This window comes from Lacerta agilis, chromosome 4, assembly GCF_009819535.1.
Source record: "Lacerta agilis isolate rLacAgi1 chromosome 4, rLacAgi1.pri, whole genome shotgun sequence".
Taxonomy (NCBI): domain Eukaryota; kingdom Metazoa; phylum Chordata; class Lepidosauria; order Squamata; family Lacertidae; genus Lacerta; species Lacerta agilis.
In genome coordinates, this window is record NC_046315.1 from 12,124,389 (window position 1) to 12,147,178 (window position 22,790).

At 42.1% G+C, this 22,790-nt stretch overlaps 1 protein-coding gene across 10 annotated transcripts in view; it reads right to left on the reverse strand.

The window, feature by feature from the left end:
- The window catches only part of DLG2 (discs large MAGUK scaffold protein 2), an 834,734-nt gene that overhangs the window by 660,920 nt on the left and 151,024 nt on the right, over window positions 1-22,790 (reverse strand). For 9 of the 10 annotated variants that reach the window (XM_033146043.1, XM_033146049.1, XM_033146050.1 and 6 more), the window contains one exon: window positions 8,321-8,395. In XM_033146043.1, coding sequence (XP_033001934.1) covers window positions 8,321-8,395 — 75 coding nt within the window. The remainder of the gene's footprint in view (window positions 1-8,320; window positions 8,396-22,790) is intronic. The other variant, XM_033146055.1, reaches the window with a different exon arrangement.

Here is a 22,790-nt window from a genome sequence, read left to right on the forward strand (position 1 = left end):
AAAATCAAAAATAGATAAAATTGAAGAATATATAAAAAGAAAAGGAGTGCAAAAAATCCCAACAGAAATGAAACTACAATTGAATGAGAAGATAGACAAAGAAGAAATCTTAAATGTGATAAAGAACCTGAAAAGTGGAAAATCACCGGGACCAGACGGATTTACGGCAAAATATTATAAAAAAGCAAGTAGCATCCTAATAGAACCACTCAGTGAAGTAATAAACAACATATGGGAGAAGGCAGAATTACCACAAACTTGGAAAGAAGCTTACATTACATTAATTCCTAAACCAGATTTGGACATGTATCAGATAAAAAATTATAGACCAATCTCATTATTAAATACAGACTATAAAATATTTACAAGCATAATAGCAAATCGCATGAAAAAAGTATTAAACAAAGTTATAAATGAAGACCAAGCTGGGTTTCTACCTGGCAGACAGTTAAAGGACAACGTAAGAAATATAGTGAACATAATAGAATACCTATCTGTCAGAAATGAAAAAGGAGTGGCGATGATTTTCATCGACGCGGAAAAAGCATTCGATAATGTTGATTGGGACTTCATGATAAAGAATTTGGAGATAATGGATATTGGAGAAAAAATATTAGAAAGTATTAAAGCAATATATACGGAACAAAAAGCAAAACTAATAGTAAATAATGTGGTAACGGAAAGTATAGAAATATCCAAAGGAACGAGACAGGGATGCCCACTATCGCCACTGTTATTTATATCAGTTCTGGAAACCTTATTGAAAAGCATAAGAGAACTAGAAAAAATCAGAGGAATAACAATTGGAAAAAACAACATAAGGTAAAAGCATTTGCGGATGATCTAGTACTGACATTGGAAGAACCGGAAGAAAGCACAAAAGCTGCACTACAAGAAATTGAAGAATTTGGCCAACTCGCTGGATTTAAACTGAATAAGAAAAAGACAAAAATGTTAGTTAAAAATATGGACAATGACAAAATTAAAAAGTTAGAAGAATTAACAGAAATAGAGGTAGCCAAAAAAGTGATATATCTAGGAATTTGGTTGACAAACAAAAATATTAATCTATTTCAAAACAATTATGAAATGGTCTGGAACAAAATAAAAGAAGATTTAGAAATATGGGAAAGGTTAAAATTATCATTATTAGGAAGAATAGCGGCAATTAAAATGAACGTATTGCCAAGAATGTTATTCTTGTTCCAGACAATACCCATACTCAAAGGAACGGCAATATTTAAGGATTGGCAAAAGAAAATTTCAAGATTTATTTGGCAAGGAAAAAAACCCAGAATTCGATTTAAATTATTAACGGATATTAAAGACAGAGGGGGGGTTCGCACTGCCGGATCTGAAATTATATTATGAGGCGGCGTGCCTCTGCTGGATAAAAGAATGGATGATATTGAAAAATACAAACTTATTGGACTTAGAGGGTCACGATAACAGATTCGGCTGGCACGCCTACCTATGGCAAAATAAAATGAAAGTGCATAAGGGATTTGGAAATCATATCTTTAGGAAACCTCTATATGAAGTATGGGAGAGATACAGAAATTTATTAGAAAAGAAAACTCCGTGGTGGCTTTCACCATTAGAGATGATGTCGTTAAAAAAAACAAATATGAGTGAGAACTGGCCAACCTATGAAGATTTACTCAAAAAAGATGGAGAAAATTGGAAACTCAAACCATATGAAGAAGTTAAAAAACATGTAAACGATTGGCTACATTACCACCAAATAAATGATTTATTTAGAAGTGATGTAAAGAAAAACGGTTTTAATAATGTTAAATCTAAATTTGAAATTGAAATATTGAATAATAACCATAAAACATTGTCAAAAATGTATAAAATTTTGTTGGAATGGGAATTGAAAGACGAGGAGGTAAAGTCGGTTATGGTCAATTGGGCAAGGGATTTTGGCTATAATATTATGATGTCAGATTGGGAGAGGTTGTGGAGAGAAGGGATGAAATTCACGGCATGTAATGCGCTTAAAGAAAATATCTTTAAAATGATATATAGGTGGTATATAACTCCAGCAAAATTAGCTAAAATGCATAAAGGGGACAACAAATGTTGGAAATGTAAAGAAAATGTTGGAACTTTTTACCACATGTGGTGGGATTGCAAAAAAGTCAAAAATTATTGGAATGAAATATACAATGAAATGAAAAAAATATTAGGATACAATTTTGTTAAAAAAACAGAATTCTTTTTATTAGGCATTACAGGCACAGGAATCAAAAAAGAGGATATAAAACTCTCACAATATATGGTAACAGCAGCCAGAATCCTAATGGCACAAAAATGGAAACAGGATACATTGCCGACGAAAGATGAATGGATTTTGAAAATGTTGGACTATGCGGAGTTAGATAAAATGACAGGGAGAGTCAGAGAACAGCGAGATCAAAAATTTATTGAAGATTGGAAAAAAATTGTAAATTATTTGAAGAAAAATACACAAACGAATACGTTAGTAGGACTACAGGAAGCTTTGTAGTAAAAAAATAAATATTATTGTATGATGAAATACATAGTGACTATTTTAGATATGAATATCAAAACAATAATGTATGAAATAAATATAAAAACAAAGAAATAACATTGTTAAACCAGACGGAAGGCTTGAGGGAAGTCCGGGCCCAGTGAGGCCAAAATATAGAATGTTCAATATGTAATGAATTGTAAATATAATGTATATGTATAAAACTGAATAAAAAATTATGGGGAAAAAAAGATACCAACTAAGTTTGTTCTTGGTATGAGCTTTCGTGTGCATGCACACTTCTTCAGATACCTGTAACCTTTACATACAAGACCTACATAGGCTACAGTTCCCATAATTTGTGGGGTGGCTGTGCAGGCTTTAAATGTGCTTTAAATGTCTGGTATGGTTTGAAGATAAAGAACCAGGAGAAGAGGAGGAGGGGGAGGAGTTTGGATTTGATATTCCACTTTATCAGTACCCTACAGAGTCTCAAAGTGGCCAAGAATCTCCTTTCCCTTTCTCCCCCACAACAAACACTCTGTGAGGTGAGTGAGGCTGAGAGACTTCAGAGAAGTGTGACTAGCCCAAGGTCACCTAGCCGCTGCATGTGGAGGAGCAGGGAAGCGAACCCAGTTCACCAGATTATGAGTCCACTGCTCCTAACCACTACACCACACTGGCACACTACACCACATGAGAGCAGAGGGATCTGCATATTGCCCAACAACAGATAGCGCCTGGACAGCACACTGCGCATATACATAACCAACCCAGAGGGTGGCCCTCCTTAGTCTCAATGTTGCCCTTGCAGAACTCAGCAAGGAAGAAGATGGGGACAAAACTAGAATGAATTGGCTCTGCCTTTCATTGGCTCCGTCTCCACCTACGCTTGGCCTCCCCACTGGTCCTAACGGGCCCCTGCAATTAAACTATTTATTTGCTTTATGTCGTTCTGACGGTTGCTGGCTTGTGCATCCCCAGGGGAGTGGCAGAGGTCGTGTCTGTAAAAGTGCAGTAGCTCCAAAGCTATGTAACGGGCTGCTGTTTCATTAAATTGTTAAATCACGGTGACTTACAAAAATGTGGAGCCGCTTGCCAGGAAGCTTGAAACATGCAAGCTTGCAATTCAGCCTCGCATTAACGCCTGTGCTGTGAGTTCGCCAACCAGCCACGCCAGGCATAAACCACAGTGATGTCTGTAATTCATGATGACCATCGTGCAAGTAATATTCTTTGGCTTTCGCTCACATTCCTTGCTTTTTTGGTGGGTTCACTCTGGATGAGTACTTCTCTGGGGGACAAATACATCCTGTACTCCTTTTCACGAATTTCCACCACAACGATGAACATTTCTCGGTAGCAACTGCACTACAGTTTGAGTTACATGGCAATGAAGTGTCAGAATCAGCACATTCCCTAATGTGTACAGGTATATTTGACAAAACTCCCTACAAATGTGCATATGAGGGAGGAAACCACACTAAATTGCTGTTTAGCGTTTTTTCTTTTAAAAAATCGCAGACTGATGGGGAGATGGGGAAAAGGAGAAACAGAAAATTTTAATTTGATAGATTCCTCCATTCCCAAACACCATTCTGGCTACGGAGGTTGTTAGTAATTTCTGTGTTAGATCCATATTCAATGCATCTTCTATTTCCTTACGGGCAGCACATTACAGAGGAAATTATCCCAGTTATTATGTAATAAACTGTACCCAGAAACTAGTCTAAGGTTTCATGATTAACACATTCCCTGTGCAGAGAGCTCCTTCAGGAATATTTTATAACCCAAGCGCTACGAAAACATTACCAGGAAAGAAAAGTCTGCAGACACAGCTCCCTCCTTTGGCAATTAATTTGAATTAGGCTGTTCTCCATTGCCAAATGAGTTTAAATAAGGACATTTAAAAAAGGAAAGCCAATCCTGCATTGACCTCTCCCACAGACTGCAAACAACTAAACAGAATCAAAGGTCTTAAAGGAAGGAACAATGAGCAGAACAGAGAAAACTGGGTATGAAACTATAACTGTCAAAGGAAGCTGGTGTTTATGTAATAGCAGTGCTCGAAAGTGCACCAGAAGGCATAGAGAGGTGCGGTGTGGGAGGGAGCAGGTAAGAGAGAAAAGGAGGGTACTTGGGATGGAGTGGGGAATTCCTGAAACAACTGATGCCACTGAGGTCTGAGTACTGCAGCTCAGCGTTAGAGAATTTGTTTTGCATAGAGAAGGATTGGAGTTCAATTCCCAAGCATCACCTGGTAGGGCTGGGAGACACCCCTCTGAATCACTGCAGTGCCACTTCTATAAGCTGCCCAGGGTGGCTGGGGAAACCCAGCCAGATGGGTGGGGTATAAATAATAAAATTATTAAAATTATTGTTATCAGGGGCGTAACAAGGTAAATTGGTACCCAGGGGCAAAAAAATTGTTGTCACCCCCCCTCCCCAGGCATGGGAAGGTCAGGTGGTACCCGGTGCAGAAAATTTATTGTCAAACCCCCCCCCCACTGATTCCCCCCCTCGCAAAAATTGTTTTACGTTATTTCATATTTTCTTACAAAGAAATAATAACAAGTAATTAAAAAAAACTTATATTTATATCCCACCCTCCCCGGCCGAATTCGGGCTCAGGGTGGCTAACATCAGATACATAACATTGGTATAAAATTGAACAATAATTAAATTGCCTCCTAAAAACATCTCAAAATCAAATTAAAGTCTAATTAGATGGCTTTCGACAGGGTTAGAGTTGGGAACAGTAAGTGTTCTCTGAACTGAAATTTCAGCCTTCATGACATAGGAAAACAGCCAAGTGAACAGCTATTTTGGTGGAGGAGGGTCAAGATATTAACCGATATGCATGAAATTTCATATATAGCTATATAATCCCTAGTATAGTAAGATAAGACCTTCGGAGCAGGCATTTTCAAAAAAAAAATTCAAAAAAAAATTCAAAAAGATTGTGCCTTGATAATTTGTCACCCCCTCCATTATGGAACCCGGGGTGGACCGCCCCCCTCAGCCCCCCCTTGTTACGCCCCTGATTGTTATTAATTTTGGGGTTGCACTGCTCAATATTTTGATTTGGGGGTTTTATTGACACTAGATATTTTTGTTTTATCTGCATCTTTTTTTGCAGTCGTATGCCTTCTACTTTGCAAACTTCCTTATATGCATCAGTCTATAAATTGATTAAATGGCATATATAATTAGAGAATAAAACAGGTAGCAAGGCGGATGCTCTTGCTCAGCAAATTCCGTGCATACACAACTTGGGATTCCTAAAAGAACTGGAGGATAACTATCTTCAAGGGCAAAAGCAGGGATCATTTGAAAGACTAGCACTAAAAAAGGCTTTCCTTGGTTTAGAAGAAGTGAGATCAGAAAGACAGACATCTAAACAAGCATAGACTGATTCAAGTGATGCCTTTGAGTTAACTGGCCCATTTAGCTTTCTCTGTTTGCAACATGACAATCCTCTGGAACATTGAGACGTTTGAATGAAATCTGGTATATATGTTTGATACACAGCTGTACATTTCAGGCACAACCCAGACCGCACTGGAGCAGGGAGGGCAGGATAAAGGCTGCAACTGCCTGCTGTGATTTTCTTTTTTTAAGTATACATGATGTGATGTTGTTTCTCTTTTATGATGCTTGACTGTGTTTTCTTGTAAGGCACTTTAAAGAGGCCTATTTTTGAACTGGAAAGTGGGGTATTAATTTTTAATAGCAATTACAACGAAAAGACACACCATAGTACAATATCACCCTTGAGCAGTGAACAATCACAATGAAAGCTGGTTGGTATATAAGTGAACAAAATTATTCCCCTATTTGGAGTTCCAGCACCCAACCCCAGCACCCATTTCAAACAGAAGCTGGAAGATGTGAAAACAGTGCACTCACATGTACCAAAACATCAGAGCATTCCAGTGAATGGGAGCGGTGCAACTTAACCAAGCAGAGGGAGATGACTGGATACTCATAGGTAAAGGGACGCAGGTGGTGCTGTGGTCTAAACCACTTAGCCTTTTGTGCTTGCTGATTGGAAGGTCAGCGGTTCGAATCCCTGCGACAGGGTGAGCTCCCATTGCTCCGTCCCAGCTCCTGCCAACCTAGCAGTTCGAAAGCATACCAGTGCAAGTAGATAAATAGGTATCGCTGTGGCGGGAAGGTAAATGGCGTTTCCATGTGTTCCGGCACTCGTCACGGTCCTCCGTGCACCAGTAGCAGTTTAATCATGCTGGCCACATGACCCGGAAAGCTGTCTATGGGCAAACGGCGGTTCCCTCAGCCTGAAGCAAGATGAGCGTCACACCCCATATTCGCCTTTGACTGGACTTAAACGACCAGGGGTCATTTACCTTTTACTTTTACTCATAGGTAAGTGGGGTTAGTATTGCAACCTAACTCCCAAATAAGCATGCACAGAATTGTTGTCTAACAGTGCAATTCTATGCATGGTTACGCAGAGACGTGAGTCTCGCTGTGTTCAGTGATGCTTACTTTCAAGTAACTGCGTATAAGATTGCAGCTTTGGACTCTCTCCTGTGATATAATTCTCTGGCCAGTGTGTACTTACACTACACATTGAATATTCTGCACAACAGAGGCCCAATTTAAATTAGATGGCAGTGTCGCAGCTTGTTAACCTCAGCGTCTTGTAGGGAGCCCAACAAGTACTATCCAATGGAAGCAGCTCCAGCAGCCAGCACAAATCCTTCAAAGGTTCTTAGTCTCTGTGTATGTGCAGTGAGCAACAGCACTCCAGCAAAACCACCACATGGAACACACATCATTGGAGTGGAGAGTCTACCCACCTGACAGCCAGCACTCTGCATATTTAAACATCAACTATACAAAATGCTAAAGAAGTAGGCACTGTTTGGCAGTTTTCAGAGGGCTGCTCGCATGCTTAAATTACAGTGGTACCTTGTTTTGAGTCCAGGATCCATTCCAGAGCCCCGGACGCTCCACGAAAGGGACGCTCAACAAAGCGCCGTTTGCTCACGCACGCGGAGCGGTTTACGCTTCTGTGCATGTGCAAGCGGCAAACCCGGAAGTAACCCATTCCGGTACTTCTGGATTTCCCACAGATGATCGCAGAAATGGACGGTTGGCGGGGTGGACGTTTGCAGAAGTATTACTGTATGTTTGCCATAAGATGGGAAAGAGTTGGTTCTAAAGCTGTTTCCACTGATGTCAAAAAAACTTTCTGAGTAACGCACCAATCGTGGGAACAAATCGGAGGGTTTAAAATCCAAGCTTGCACACCTCTGATTTGAAATTTATAACATCTCAGTTTGAGTATCAAGACTAAACATTTAACACTCGATTGGAAGAGGCAAAACTCAAAATGTCCGTTTTCCTGACCATATTTCTAAGTTGGCCTGCACAACATGAATACTGCAGCATTAATTTTAGGACTTCTGCAGTCCGATCCTATGCACAGTTTCACAGAAATGAATCCTGGTGATTTCATGATGACTGAAAGCAAGGAGAACCGTGAAATCAGGAAAGAGGATCTTTGTCTTCTCCTGGACTTCACCCATCACCAACCGATCTTTTTCTAGAAATTTTTTTTGAGATTATTTTCAATCCCTCAGTGACAAAGTACGGAACCACAACTCCAGCAAAACTGTGAATTGCTTTGGGGGGGAAACCAACTCACACAGACCAGAAAGTACCCTTAATTTGGCCTTTCTCTGATAATTTTATCAAACATTCTGGTATACAGCCCTAAGGCTGCCTCTAGGACATAGACATCTCCTTTATTCTCTTTAATCTTTGCAATGGAGGAAGGAAAAGGCTCCGACTTACCACAGAGTGCTGAATAGGTATCCATCCAGGTGATTCAACGGGACACTTGTGCGCTGGGCATCTGGTGTGGCTCTGCTGCAATGAAGGAAACAAGAGGGTGGTGTCAAAACAAAATAAAAAATAATAAACAATAAACAACTCCTTCCATCTGCCACCTTAGAGACCAACTAAGTTTGTTCTTGGTATGAGCTTTCGTGTGCATGCACACTTCTTCAGATACACTGAAACAGAAGTCACCAGACCTTTATATATAGTGATGGAATGGGGAGGGGTATTACTCAGAAGGGTGGTGGGAATGGGTGATTGGCTGATAGGTGTGGAAAACCTGTTGACGACTGCAATTGGTCTTACAGGAAAAGGCAAGCGGTGAGATGGCTAAAGATAGCTTTGCCATGTATAATGAGATAAGAACCCAATGTCTTTGTTCAGACCAGGTCTCTCCATGGTTTTAAGTTTGGTAATGAGTTGCAATTCAGCAACTTCTCTTTCCAGTCTATTTTTGAAATTCCTTTGTAGTAAGAGGGTGGTGTGTTAGATATTCTGTGTGCATCAACTACAAGACATTGGAGGGAAAGTGTTGGTTTGAAGATGGCGCCACCTTAAAGAAGCAGCTGTAGTTCAGTGCTGGAACAAATACCTTGCATGAAAATGACTCCAAATTCAATCTTTCATTCTCTCTCTCTTTCATACACACACACACACACACAACATCAGAGTGGACGACAAGCAATAATAACATTAAAATCTATCACCAAAACACTTTAATAAAAAGCTTAATACTCATTCATATTACTGAGTATTATTAGATTCCTATTAATCAAATATATCTTTCTGCAGTTTTCCATCAGTCTTTGATGGGAATTGTTGTAAGAATTTAAGGTCTTTTATTCATATATATAATATATATTATTAATTTACCAAGCAAACAGGAAAAACAGGCCTCACACCAATTTTCACTCCCAAACTGATAAAGTGCTTCTCTGCAAGGAAGGAGGGGTTGGGGGAACCTTCCTATTATCTCTGGAATTAAAGTGAAAATCCTTGGCATCCTGATACCAGTGCCAGACAAAAGGATGTGATTAACTTTGCTGGGAAGCAGGGAAATGTAAATATCTCCTTTGTTTTCACTTGATGGGTTTTGTGGAGGGCAAGAGGAGGCAGGGGGCAGGGTCCAGGATGCTCAGATTACTGCCACCAGACCTCCCCTTTCATGATGTGTCCATGATGTATGGAGGGGTCCGGTCTTGAGCTGGAGGGGGGCAAGTTCAAAAGTCTATATAGGAGCTTGCGCTCCATTGTTCTAGGTCTTTTGCTTGCAAGACACCCTGTTGCAACAGTTCCAAATAAACAAGGGCATCTGCCTTGCTTTGGGAGACTTGGTATTGTCTTTGTCTTTGGGCTGCGTTGTCGGGAAGGGGCTCTTAAATTATAGCGCTCTTCCCGGGATTACGAACTCCCTTCTGGAGACGGACCCAGTTACAGAATTTTTTATAACAGTTCCTCCTCTCACCCTGTTGACTAACAGCATCAATAAAGAAATATCAAGTTGCCCGTTCTTTATTGCACCAGATTTAGAGTGGCTGGGGAAACCCAGCCAGATGGGTGGGGTATAAATAAAATAAAATAAAATAATTTAGGGGTGCATGGGCAGAGGAGAGCAGGAACGTCCCATTGTGCAAGTGTAAATCTTGCTGATGGGATTAATCTAGCAGTGCTTAGCATGGGCTCTGCCACTGAGCAATGGTCCATCCTTGCTCATGCTCCTGTATGAATATTTTTCACTGTTCAAACCATCTTTTTAATTCCTTTATCTAGCCTCTCTCATTACTAGGCTCATTTGTTTGTGTCACACTTTTTAAATCACACACTTCTTTTTTCTTTTTAAAAAATCTCTTTCCTCATCTGGAGTATCTCAAGAACAAACGAGAATGGTTAACTTTTTTTCTGTCCAAACACATAGCCAATAAGTGTTAAAACAATTTTAATTTTTGCTGAACAAAATGTCTCTGCAAACTCACCACCCAATCATTCTTTATCAACTTGTATCTGGTCAATAAAACAACTGCACTTGAAGCAGGCTCCATGTGTTTGGTCATATGAGGCTGTTTGCATGGTACATAAGTGCACATCTTAAGAAGGAACTTGGCAGATTTTAGGGGCACAGCAAGGCTAATTCTCGATTTCTGGCTTCACAGCATGCTCTAAATACCAACAAGTAATGCTGCTTTCTTTTATTATGGATGTTGTGGACATTTGGCCAAGCCTAGCTGAGAAGCAGACTTCAGGGATTCTGAAAAGATTTTTTCCAAAGAGAGGCAAGCTGTTACATATTTATTTATTATTTAATGCATTTCTAGCCTGCCTTTCCTCCAAGAAGCTGAAAGTAGTGCACATTGTATGCTGAGGAAACTGGGGGTGGGGGTGGGGGGTGGCTGTCCATCTCAGGGCTATTCTAGCCAGGGGCGTAGCAAGGGGGGGCGAGGGGGGCGGGACGCCCCGGATTCCATAATGGAGGGGGTGACAAATTAGCAAGAAATGTGTTTTTTTTAATTTGTTTTTTTTTAATGCCTGCTCCGAAGGTCTTATCCTACTATACTAGGGATTATATAGCTATATATGAAATTTCATGCATATCGGTTAATATCTTGACCCTCCTCCACCAAAATAGCTGCTCACTTGGCTGTTTTCCTATGTCATGAAGGCTGAAATTTCAGTTCAGAGAACACTTTACTGTTCCCAACCCTAACCCTGTGGAAAGCCATCTAATTAGACTTTGAGAGGTTTTTAGGAGGTAATTTAATTATTGTTTGATTTTATACCAATGTTATGTATCTGGTGTTCACCACCCTGAGCCCGAATTTGGCCAGGGAGTGTAGGATATAAATAAAACGGTTTTTATTATTATTACTTGTTACTATTCCTTTGTAAGGAAATATGAAATAACGTAAAACCATTTTTGCGGGGGGAGGGGGTCAATGGGGGGGTTGACAAGAAATTTTCCGCACCGGGTACCACCTGACCTTCCCATGCCTTTGGGGGGGGGTTGACAAAAAAAATTGCCCCCGGGTACCAATTTACCTAGCTACGCCCCTGATTCCAGCCCCTTTGACCGTTCAGATTTTATAGGAACAAATGCACAGTCCTGCCGGATCAGGCCAAAGACCTATGGCTGTGGAAAGTCTGTAGGCAGGACCTGGGTACGGCAGCAACTCTCTCCTCTTTGAATTCCCAGCAACTGGCATAAATACAGTGGTACCTTGGTTGTCAAATGGCTTGGCTCCCAAACAAATTGGGTCCCCCGAACACCACAAACCCGGAAGTGGGTGTTCCAGTTTGTGAACGTTTTCTTGTAGCCAAACGTCTGGCGCAGCTTCCAATTGAATGCAGGAAGCTCCTGCAGCCAATCGGAAGCCGCACCTTGGTTTTCGAATGGTTCCGGGAGTCGAACGGACTCCCGGACTGGATTAAGTTTGACAACCAAAGTACCACTGTACTGGAGCCATGACACCAGTTGTCACATACATGTCTTCTTCATATCAGAAGTGATTTCACTTTCACAACATATGCAACAATCATGCCTGATGCAAGTACGCTAAACTTGCGGTCCAGCAGATAAAGGATCTCGCTCCTTTTCTTGTGAAAACTAACAATACTGATAAATTCACTGGGATCCAAAATTTGCATGTATTCCATGAATAATTCAGTATTGCTGAGTGTCGGTTTCTGCATTTCATATCTAACCCTCTAAAAGCAGCTTAAAAAGGAGGAACAGGGAAAGGATCGTTGTGCTATTAATCAAGTGTGCTGAACGTGTGGTTCTAGGAAAAGCTGGAGAAGTTATTCAGGGCATTATGTGGAGGAGTTGTCAATTTCTGAAAGGGCAGGGGTGATCACAGCTAGTGGATTATGTAGCCGAGCCCTAGCATAGCAGAAACCATGTAGATTAAGAAAGAAGCATTGTCAGGCAGCTCTTAACAAATGCAGGCCTTTGTCCTCGAGCACTTAGGTCTCAATAATTGGAACCCTTTTGCCATTATATAACTTGGGCCAGGTGTGCACCCAGCATAAATCCCTGCTCTAGTTTTGTATCAGTGCTACATCCTTGAATAACTGATGCATGCCTTTAGCACCATGCTGCAGGGTCAGGTGTGTTTCGTGGCAGTTTGTGCAACCTCTCTGGATACTCCTGTTCCATTCAAACATGGTGGGTTAAGACGTGTGCTTGTTGCATTGCTGCATTTAGAGCTCTGCTAGGGAGCTGCATAGAAACCTGTTTAATAAATGTACTATAATAAAAGTACCAATATCTGTGTGGAGCCTGAATCAGTACTCAAGGTTCAACATGTCTTACTCAGAGGCAAACTCGGATCTGGCACTAAGTTCACATCAAGAGGGTATTCCACGCAGTGACTGTTCCCTGCTGAGTGCACCCTGCCGAGTTCCATACATGATGGAATGGACACATCTGCAAGCCATGTTTCTTACATCTGTAGTTCACATTTTTAAGTGCACATTTAAGGCAGCCTGCACCTAGAAATGTAATGTGTGGAATGACCCTATACAGGTGAAACTCGAAAAATTAGAATATTGTGGAAAAGTCCATTTATGTAAGCAATTGTTTTCATTAGCTACTAGAGTTTAATATATGAGATAGACTCATGACATGCAAAGCGAGAAATGTCAAGCCTTTGTTTGTTACAATTGTGATGATTATGGTGTACAGCTGATGAAAACCCCAAAGTTGAAATTGTTAATTTGGGGTTCTCATCAGCTGTACGCCATAATCATAACAATTATAACAAATAAAGTATTGACATATCTCGCTTTGCATGTCATGAGTCTATCTCATATATTAGTTTCACCTTTTAAGTTGAATTACAAAAGAAATGAACCTTTCCACGATATTCCAATTTTTCGAGTTTCACCTGTATATATATATATATATATATATATAGAGAGAGAGAGAGAGAGAGAGAGAGAGAGATTTCTATTTGTTTTACCCTATCATTCTTTCAATGAGCTCTGGGTCGTGCTTGTGTGGTTGTCCTCCACCCTCATTTTATCCTTACATTTTATCTTTCAGCTCTGATTAAAGAGTAACAAGACCAAAATCGCCCAGTGACCTTCAAAGCCACTTAAACCTGGGTCTCCTCAGCAAATGTGACAATTTGTCACCTGGATAGAAGGGTCCTGACCAGTAATTCACACCTTAGCAACACAATGGATCTCAAAAGAGGCGGAGACAACAAATCTTTCTGGACAGAGCAAGCCTGGACAGATTCCTTTGTGTCTTTGTAGCTTCCAAACCAAATGGCCATCATGGACTCTACGGGCCACTGGAAAGTGTTTGCACAGTTGGCCCCAAAATGTACCTACTTAGGAGTGTAGTGAGGCATCAGTTTTTGAGGGAACTGTTTTATAAAAAAAAAAAAAAAACTTTACAGTTTGCATAATTGTCCTCAAGAGCAACAACAGAAGAAGAAGAAGAAGAAGAAGAAGAAGAAGAAGAAGAAGAAGAAGAAGAAGAAGAAGAAGAAGAAGAAGACACCCAGCTATACCTGTTCTGGGCTGTTTCCCTACTCAAGTCAATACATATCAATTCACATCACTTAATTTAGCTTCTGGGTACCTTTGGAGTTTTCTCCTAGCTCCTTTCTGCTGCAGTTCCCTCTAAAAGAGTTCTCTTTCCAACTTGACTTCTCTTTCTAACTTGACTTCTATACAGTATTTTCACTCCCCTTCCCAACCTTTAAGCCCATCAGAAGGACAGCAGACGCCTGGTAAAGTTTCTATTTCCTCTTAATTGCCTGCTTCCCAGGCTGAACCTTTGGCCCTCCTTTGCAGAAGATCCTGAGCAAAACCTCCCCATAAACTTTTGACCTTCCTGTGCATGCGAGCCTTCAAAGCAAAAAGCAGCCAAGCACAAAATGGCTAAAGCTTTTCTTCCTTCACAGCCAGCCGTTACCATAATGTGTAATATGGGATGTAGGTGTCACCCATTCATATTTATTTCGGATAGTTGTCTTTGAGGAGTCTTCCCCATAATTAGCAGAAAATTTATTATTTTCATATATTTAAAAAATCAGTACTTATTTTCTGTGGAGGCCACATTGCACCCCCAAAGAAAACTCCAATTGATGCTGCTTTCCATTTCAAAAATAAGAAGCAGGAGCAGAGAGGGGGGAAAGGTTCCTGTAGGCAGACAATAGCAGCATTACGTATACTTCTTTCTTTTCTTTTTTTGAAGGGGGAAGAACTAGCAGGGCAAGTTGTCCTGCAAGAATAAGAAGCGCTGCTATTTTTATTTACAATCCCCTTTCTTAAAAATTGAAATTGCTGGGTAGGATAATGAGTGGCGATAATGGCCATTTATGATCCTAGCTAGCAATTTTGATTTTAAGAGCAGGGTTTGCAATCAACATACTGTAATGGGGTTTTGTGTGTGTGTGTGTGTGTTTTTTTGTCATGCCTTGAAAGGCCAGAGGACTTTTCTTGCAGGATCAGGGACTTTGGAAATGTCAAGCTTCATGGCAGTCAGAACTCCGAGCAAGAGAGTGAGATTAAGGCATCTTGCAAAGAGAAACACTGTTAGGAAACCAAGCAAAACCCAGTTTTAGTTAGGACTAGCTGTGCTGGCCGGGGCTGGTAGAGGTTGTGGTGGGAAACATCTGGAGGGTGCCAGGTGGGTAAAGGCTGAATTGGGGACTCTTGAATAAGCAGGATGAGACAGGAAGAGGTAGCAGCTTGGTCAGATGCAAAACAAAACAAAACAAAACAAAACAAAAGGACAGAACAGGCATTGAAGGCTGGTCCATTAGGGCAAATGTTGACAATGCCCCAGCAACCTTAGTCTGATCTCAACCACCGCCACCCTGCCTGCCTGCCTTCTTACTTACAACCAAACAAGGTATCTGTAAGGCTTTCAGTGGTTGCTCATGAGGAATCAGGCGGACACAGAACTTCTAAAAACTAAGCTCTTTATTGTGCAGCTATTTGCAGTGGAGCTAAAATAAAGACACCCAGCTCATCGCTCTGCAGAGTCCGGAAATGTCTGTTTCCGGTTCTTTGTCCAACATAAGAGGCGCGGAATCCTGAACCCCCGCCTCCCCCCTCTACGTCCTTCCTCTCTGCCCAAACGGGGCAATGGAAAGGGTTCCTCTCCCCCTCTTCCAGCTTGGTGCAGAGGCTCTCCAACCCTGCCACAGCCCCTGCTCCTACTTCCTGTCTCCATCTCCCCCTCCCCACTGGAAGAGCGGTCGCTTCCTCCACTGGGGGAAGATGACGAACTGCTCAGCGGAGACGGGGGCTCCGCTGAGATCTCTGGGATCGCTTCCCGCTGCGGCGGGGGCGGTTTCCTGACAGTATCTTAATGTTAGACCTCTTAATGTGAACAGCTGGGTGTGAAACACTTAATGGGGCTGCAAAGGCCATAGTTCAGTGGCAGAGCATCTACTTTGCATGCAGAGGGTCCCAGGCTCAGACCCAGTATCTCCAGTTAGGGCTGGGATTGTCCCCTGTCTGAAACCCTGTAGAGTCAATGCCAGTCAATGTAGGCCCCGTATATGGCAGCTTCCTCCATTCCTGCAGATATAACGTTGATGCTGCTGTTGGTGCTAGATGTTGTTAATAGACCTCTTGGTATGATTTAACTATTGCAGACTTTTGATATGCTTTAAATGTTAGCTGTTGAACTATCATCAGTTTACCACAATGGTGTTATAATTTTTGATTGCTTGTTTTCTGTGAGGCACTTGGAGCGCAGTGTATTTGTGGTAAATGCATTGTATAGATTGTACAAATAAACTGACTGCAGCTAATCCAGCAGGTGGGGGCTACACCTGCCAAATTAAAGCTTCCACATTTGCTTCCCCAGCTGAATGGGAAACCAACATGTAAAACTGGTTCCATGCTTGCAATTCTTCTGCTCAGTCCAAAAGCTGGCACTGAGCATCAAGTCCCTTTTTTATATTAAGGCAAAGATAAATTCCCTCTAATCAGCTACTCAGAAAAGATAGCAGAGAGCTAAATACAATTCTTAGCATTCCCCCTATGCCTGAGAACAGCCACTTAGTGGGATTTTAGCTGCTGCTGCTGCTTTTTAGAGGATGCAACCTTTGCAGGCCTAGCTGTTTTGCTCATGCTGTCGTGTATTTGAGTCCACATCTAATTACTAAAATAAATTGATGTTATTACTTACTCAGGATTATAGAAATATTTTGTAAGCATTTTTTTTTACTTAACAACTCTATTCATTTTCCGCTTAAAAAAAACCACCCTCATTAATTTCACTGTTGATTTATTAAAAAGCACATCTGTTTGGCTTGTTGTTCTTCAGTTGTTCAGTCGTGTCCGACTCTTCGTGACCCCATGGACCAGAGCACGCCAGGCACCCCTATCCCCCACTGCCTCCCGCAGTTTGGCCAAACTCATGCCAGTCGCTTCGAGAACACTGTCCAACCACCTCATCCTCTGTCATCCCCTTCTCCTTGTGCCCTATTCATACATTAAAGTTGGCTTCCTTCCTTTCCTTTCCTTTCCTTTTTACTACTGCCCTGGGTGCCTTCTTTTTCCAAGGTAATCTAACAACAACCCAAAATGGTGGCCACTGTTGGAGGCTGCCTTTTTTCCAACAGCTACTATTCCCCTTCCCCCCTGCTCACACACACATAAAAAAGCTGCAGAATGAAACAAGTTCCAGGACATTCAGCAAAACAATGGTGGCTGCCTGGAGAGGACTGGCTGCCCAACTTACTACTGCTGCCGCTACCATCAGAAGTCATTAACGCTGCCTGCCTCCCCATTCTTAAACTCTAAGAATGACAGTCCCAAACGACAGTCCCAAACGACAGTCCCAAACTCTAAGAATGACAGTCCCAAATGACAGTTACAGACTCCGCTAACCGAGAAATAGTACCTCGGGTTAAGAACTTTGCTTCAGGATGAGAACAGAAATTGTGCTGTGGCGGCGTGGCAGCAACAGGAGGCCCCATTAGCTAAAGTGGTACCTCAGGTTAAGAACAGGTTCAGGTTAAGAATGGACCTCCAGAACGAATTAAGTTCTTAACCCGAGGTACCACTGTATTGTTATTTTCTTATTCCCATCCATATTCATTTGGTCCCCTCTGAGTTCAGTGTTTGATTCACTCCAGAAATCTATGCAGAGCTTTAGAGTGTACTATATTGCATTAAATGAGGGACGCGGGTGGCACTGTGGTCTAAACCACAGAGCCTAGGGCCTGCCGATCAGAAGGTCGGTGGTTCGAATCCCCGCGATGGGGTGAGCTCCCATTGCTCGGTCCCTGCTCCTGCCCACCTAGCAGTTCAAAAGCACGTCAAAGTGCAAGATAAATAGGTACCCCTCCAACAGGAAGGTAAACAGCGATTCCGTGTGATGCTCTGGTTCGCCAGAAGTGGCTTAGTCATGCTGGCCACATGACCCGGAAGATGTACGCTGGCTCCCTCGGCCTATAGAGTGAGATGAGCGCCGCAAGCCCAGATTAGTCCATGACTGGACCTAACGGTCAGGGGTACCTTTACCTTTACATTGCATTAAATTCATCACTGCAGCAATCATTTTGAATGGATGCTCTGTAATTTGCTGGATTTAAAGGTGGCCACTAGGTCTGTCAGGAGATTCCCATGTACCTTTAAATTCATCACTGAATTGGGAGGCATTCTGCTTCCCACTTCCTCCTAGTCTTTGGGTTCACTTCTCCCCATGCTTGCTAAAGACAGCAAGGCCCCAGATGTGTACCCACAACAGGCAGGGGAGAGGATAGACAAAGGAACCTGAAAATTTCTCTGTGTTTCCACATTATTTTGCATTTTAAAAAAAAGTCATGAAAACTCATGAGCATTTTAATGAGACTTTCTCATAATATACCCCTGTTTTATGCAATTTTACCCAATATACACATTTATAATGTTTTTAAATGCACACATTACCCTAAAATATGCATTTCTGAACACATTACTTGGCAGGAGAACTGCACTGAAAATTTATAGGAAAAGTGGATATTGAAGAATGGCTTTGCTTCAGTTTGCATGTTGTGTTTGAAATTGTGTATTGGGTAATTCTGTCATTTCAGTGACAGATTTAATGGGATAAGAGCTTGTATGTATGTATGAATTTAAAATCAAAGCAGTGTACAGGAGATAAGCTTGCAATGCAACCCATTTTACAATCTGACCACCCTAATCTGGAGTTGTGTGAAGTTTAAAGGACCACATTATCATGCGCTAGAAAGCCCTGGCTGCATCTTGGCATACAACATCATGTGAAACTGGACACACAAATACCCTTCGCTCTGCACACCAATGATAGCAGCTAGATCCTTTTAAATGCAGGAGCAGACGTTGTCTGAGTTTTCATGTGTTGCCTTCTCATTTTCCAACTTGTAAGATGCAGCACTCCAACGCTAAGCTGTATTAAAGCCCTAATGAGGTCTGACCGAGCAGTTAATTGCATATTTTCTCCCTTAGTTTATGGCGCTTTTCATTGATTTTCTAAAACAAATCACCTTTTGTCTTTCAGAGCTAAAGCTGCTCCCCTAAAGACGTTTCTCTGAGATCAACGAATGATAAGTTAATGGAGTTTTATCGGAAATTTCATTCGCACTAAACAAGGTCAATGCTTGGAAGAAACGAGATGCCACTTAGAAATGGAGATCAAAGTAATTCTATTCTTGCTGCTACCATAGAGACCAACAGGGGGTGGGGGGGGGAAGAGAATGAAGAGATTTAACAGGCTTAATTCTTCCAGAAATTTAAAATTAACTACAAGGGGGAAAGGGGCAATTATCATATTTTTAAAGGAATAAAGAAGAGCAGGAAAAGGGGGCTTTTGACAAGATATAATTACAACCTGTTCCACTTGCAATATGTAAAGGCAATGCACATGATTTTCATGAGGTTTCTCAACAAAGAAAAACATCCCTGGAAAACACATAAAGGTTTTCAAAAGTCTGTATTCATATTTTGCAAACTCCCAAAGTAGCAAATTACCTGGCTAAATTAATGAACTGTACCTAAAATGCCACTGCCCAGATGCAGAGATCATAATCTGAGCGGGCCCCTCTCTGTCTGCCACTTCCACTGGAGATGTGGAGGGAGGCAATGAGAGAACGGGCCTTTTCTGTAGTAGTTCCCCATCCATGGAATGCTCTCCCCCAAAGAGGCCTGCCAGGGACCTACTTTTTCATTGTTTCAGCACTAGGCAAACCTTTACATTTATTTAGTGGCCATTTGGCCAGCACCAAATGGCTTACTTTGATTAAGTTTTTAATATTCTTATGTAGTTTTATTTCTGCATTTGTTTGTTGTTGTTGATTTAAAAAAAAAATCTTGTTGTAAATCATTTTGGAACTTTTGTTGTAAGAGTTGAGCCATAAGTTCCATAAACCTAACTGTTACAATTGTACCAAAATGTAAAGATTGGTAAGGAAAGGTGTGAAATTGGAGTTAAGCCGAACTTCAATTTTTTTTTGTTTCATCTCAAAGCAGTGTCACTGATCTGCAAAAAAAAAACACCAAAAACCTCCCAGCTTCACTGATCCACAGTACAAAATTTAGGAGGAGTATAGAAGCGATATACCAAGAACAAAAAGCAAAGTTAATAGTAAACAACGATTTAACTGAAGATTTTCAAATCACCAAGGGCACAAGACAGGGGGGTCCATTGGCTCCCTTTTTTGTTTATAACAACCCTGGAAGTTCTACTACAAAAAAATAAGAACAACGGATAAAATTACAGGGGAAAAAATATGGAAAAAAAGAATAGAAGGTAAAGGCTTTTGCTGATGGCATTGCTATAACAATTCAGGACCCACATATATCAATTGGAGAGACATTTAAAGTTATTGAAGAATTTGGACTATTGGCAGGTTTGAAAATAAATAAAAACAAGACCAAAATGTTAGTTAAAAACTTGAATGCAGAACAATTAGTTGCACATTCTGGATGCCACAACAGGAAAACCTTCTACTTCAAGCTCCAGAATTAGCTGCGGATTGGTTGGAACCATGGACTACAATGTGTTGTGTGGTTACACCCTAAGGCTTGGTGGCAACATGAGGAACAGCAATGAGAGCTGTCCATGGTCCTGGATGTGGTGACAATGGCAGACAAGCAGTGGTTGTCTCAGTGACTGTGGTTGCAGGGGCCCCACTTCATATCAGACGTTGAAGTTGCTAGAAGTGGGGCAAATCATGGAAGCCAAAATGGTATGTTCAATGCGTACACGATGGAAGGGGGATAGATATGGGGTAGCCATGGGACAGTTGGTGGTCTGTGGCACCATTCACATAGCAAAAACTACCATAGAGATATCAAAATTTTCAAAAGTAGGGGGTCCTTGGCTTGAATTGAAAAACGGGGGGGGGGGGGTGTTGCAGTACGTAGCTAACTGGGAACCTCTATCCAGTGCAGTGTAAGAACACAGCAATACATGCAATATTTATTGAATATGGCCATTAACAACTGTTGAGCAAGAACCATGAAAGAAAGTGGTGGTCCTAAGAACATGTTCTGAACAGCAGCCCAAGTACCATGGCATGAAAATTGAGAGAAAGGGAGATTTGGTGAGAGTCATGTCCTGAACTGCTCAGAGGCTACAGATAATTGATTTCCCCAGTGGATTGAACTACCATGCAGTAGTATACTTTAAGCAATAACTGTGCAGATTACATTCAATTTTACACACACACACACATACACACACACACACACACACTTGTACATTCTTTCTTAGAAGTATGCCCCACTGAGCTCAATTACTCCCAAAGAAGCATGAATAGGATTGCAGTTTATGTTATGCTCAGATACTAGGGCAGGGGTCTGCAACCTTTGAGACGAAAAGAGCCACTTGGACCCGTTTCCAAAGGAAAAAACAACAACTGGGAGCCGCAAAACCATTGCGACATTTAAAACAAATATAACGCTGCATATATTGTTTCTTACCTTAATGCAATAATAATAAATAACGTATAGGAGCCAATGCAAAGTATAATCAGTAAAAACAACAAGAATAAGTTCTTACTTTTTTGCATTGACTCAGGGGCGTACCCAGGATCAAAACTGGGGGGGGGGTGCAAGCCATGGTCGTTCAGGTTGTGACATTTCAGCACGGAAAGGCGAATGAAACCAAAATTTTAGGGAAATTATATATAATTATAGCAGTGCTTTATTACAATTATTTGCTTGGTTTTTTAAAATTTTTATTCTAGTTACATGTCTTATACCAGGGGTGGCCAACTCCCAAGAAACTGTGATCTACTTTCAGCAGTGATCTACCCCCGTTTTTTGGGGTTCAACTCAAAGTTGTTTTTGGGGGTGGGGTGGGAGAGAGGGCTTCCCCCTCTAAGATAGGTTGACAAGCGAACTAAGAAAGAAAGAAAAAGGGGGGGAATTTGGTTTAGAAAGGGAGAGGGAGGGACACAAAGGGAAAGAGAGAAAGGAAGAGACGGGGTAGAAAACAGATGGGGGTGAGAATGGAAAAGTGGGGTGGAAAAAATATAAATTGGGGGTGGGGTGGGGAGAATATCTATTAAAAATATGTAGTAGTTTAAAAAATAAAAATAAAGGGGGGAAATCTTTTTCTTCTTTTTCCTTTTTTTGAAAACAAAAACAAAAGGGGAAGAGAAAAGAAAAAGGGGGGATAGAGGGAGAAAAGGGTAATAATAAAAATTCAAATAGAGTGGCTCCAGCAGCTGTGGGGGGTATTTGTTTGTTTTTCGTTCGTTTGTTTGTTTGTTTTAAAAATGGGATTTCCCCCCTTGGATTAAAAAAGGAGGGGAGGAAGAAAAAGAGAGGGGGGGTGTGGGAGAGCAAGGCAAAAAGCCACAAAGCAAAAAACAGGTTTGGGGGGGGAAGGAAAAAAAGAAAAGATATGGGGGGGAATTAGTAATAAAAAATATTTTAAAAATAGTTTTTTTAAAAAAAGAAAAGAAATAAAGTAGGGGGGGTCGGAGTCTCCCTTTCCACGGGGGTGGTGCCCCGCCGCCATCCCTTCGGCCACCAAGCGGCCCGATCCCCGGGGGCTCCCGCAGCCTGCCAGGCCCAGTGGGAAGCCCCCACAGCAGCAGCGACGGCGGCAGCGCATCGCGCCCCGCCGCCATCCCTTCGGCCACCAAGCGGCCCGATCCCCGGGGGCTCCCACCGGCAGCCAGGCCCAGCGGGAAGCCCCCCAGCAACAGCAGCGGCGGCTGCGCATCGCGCCCGCCGCCCTCCTTTCGGCCGCCATGCGGCCCGATCCCCGGGGGCTCCCGCCGGCAGCCAGGCCCAGCGGGAAGCCCCCCAGCAGCAGCAGCGGCGGCTGCGCATCGCGCCCGCCGCCCTTTCGGCCGCCATGCGGCCCGATCCCCGGGGGCTCCCGCCGGCAACCAGGCCCAGCGGGAAGCCCCCCAGCAACAGCAGCGGCGGCTGCGCATCGCGCCCGCCGCCCTCCTTTCGGCCGCCATGCGGCCCGATCCCC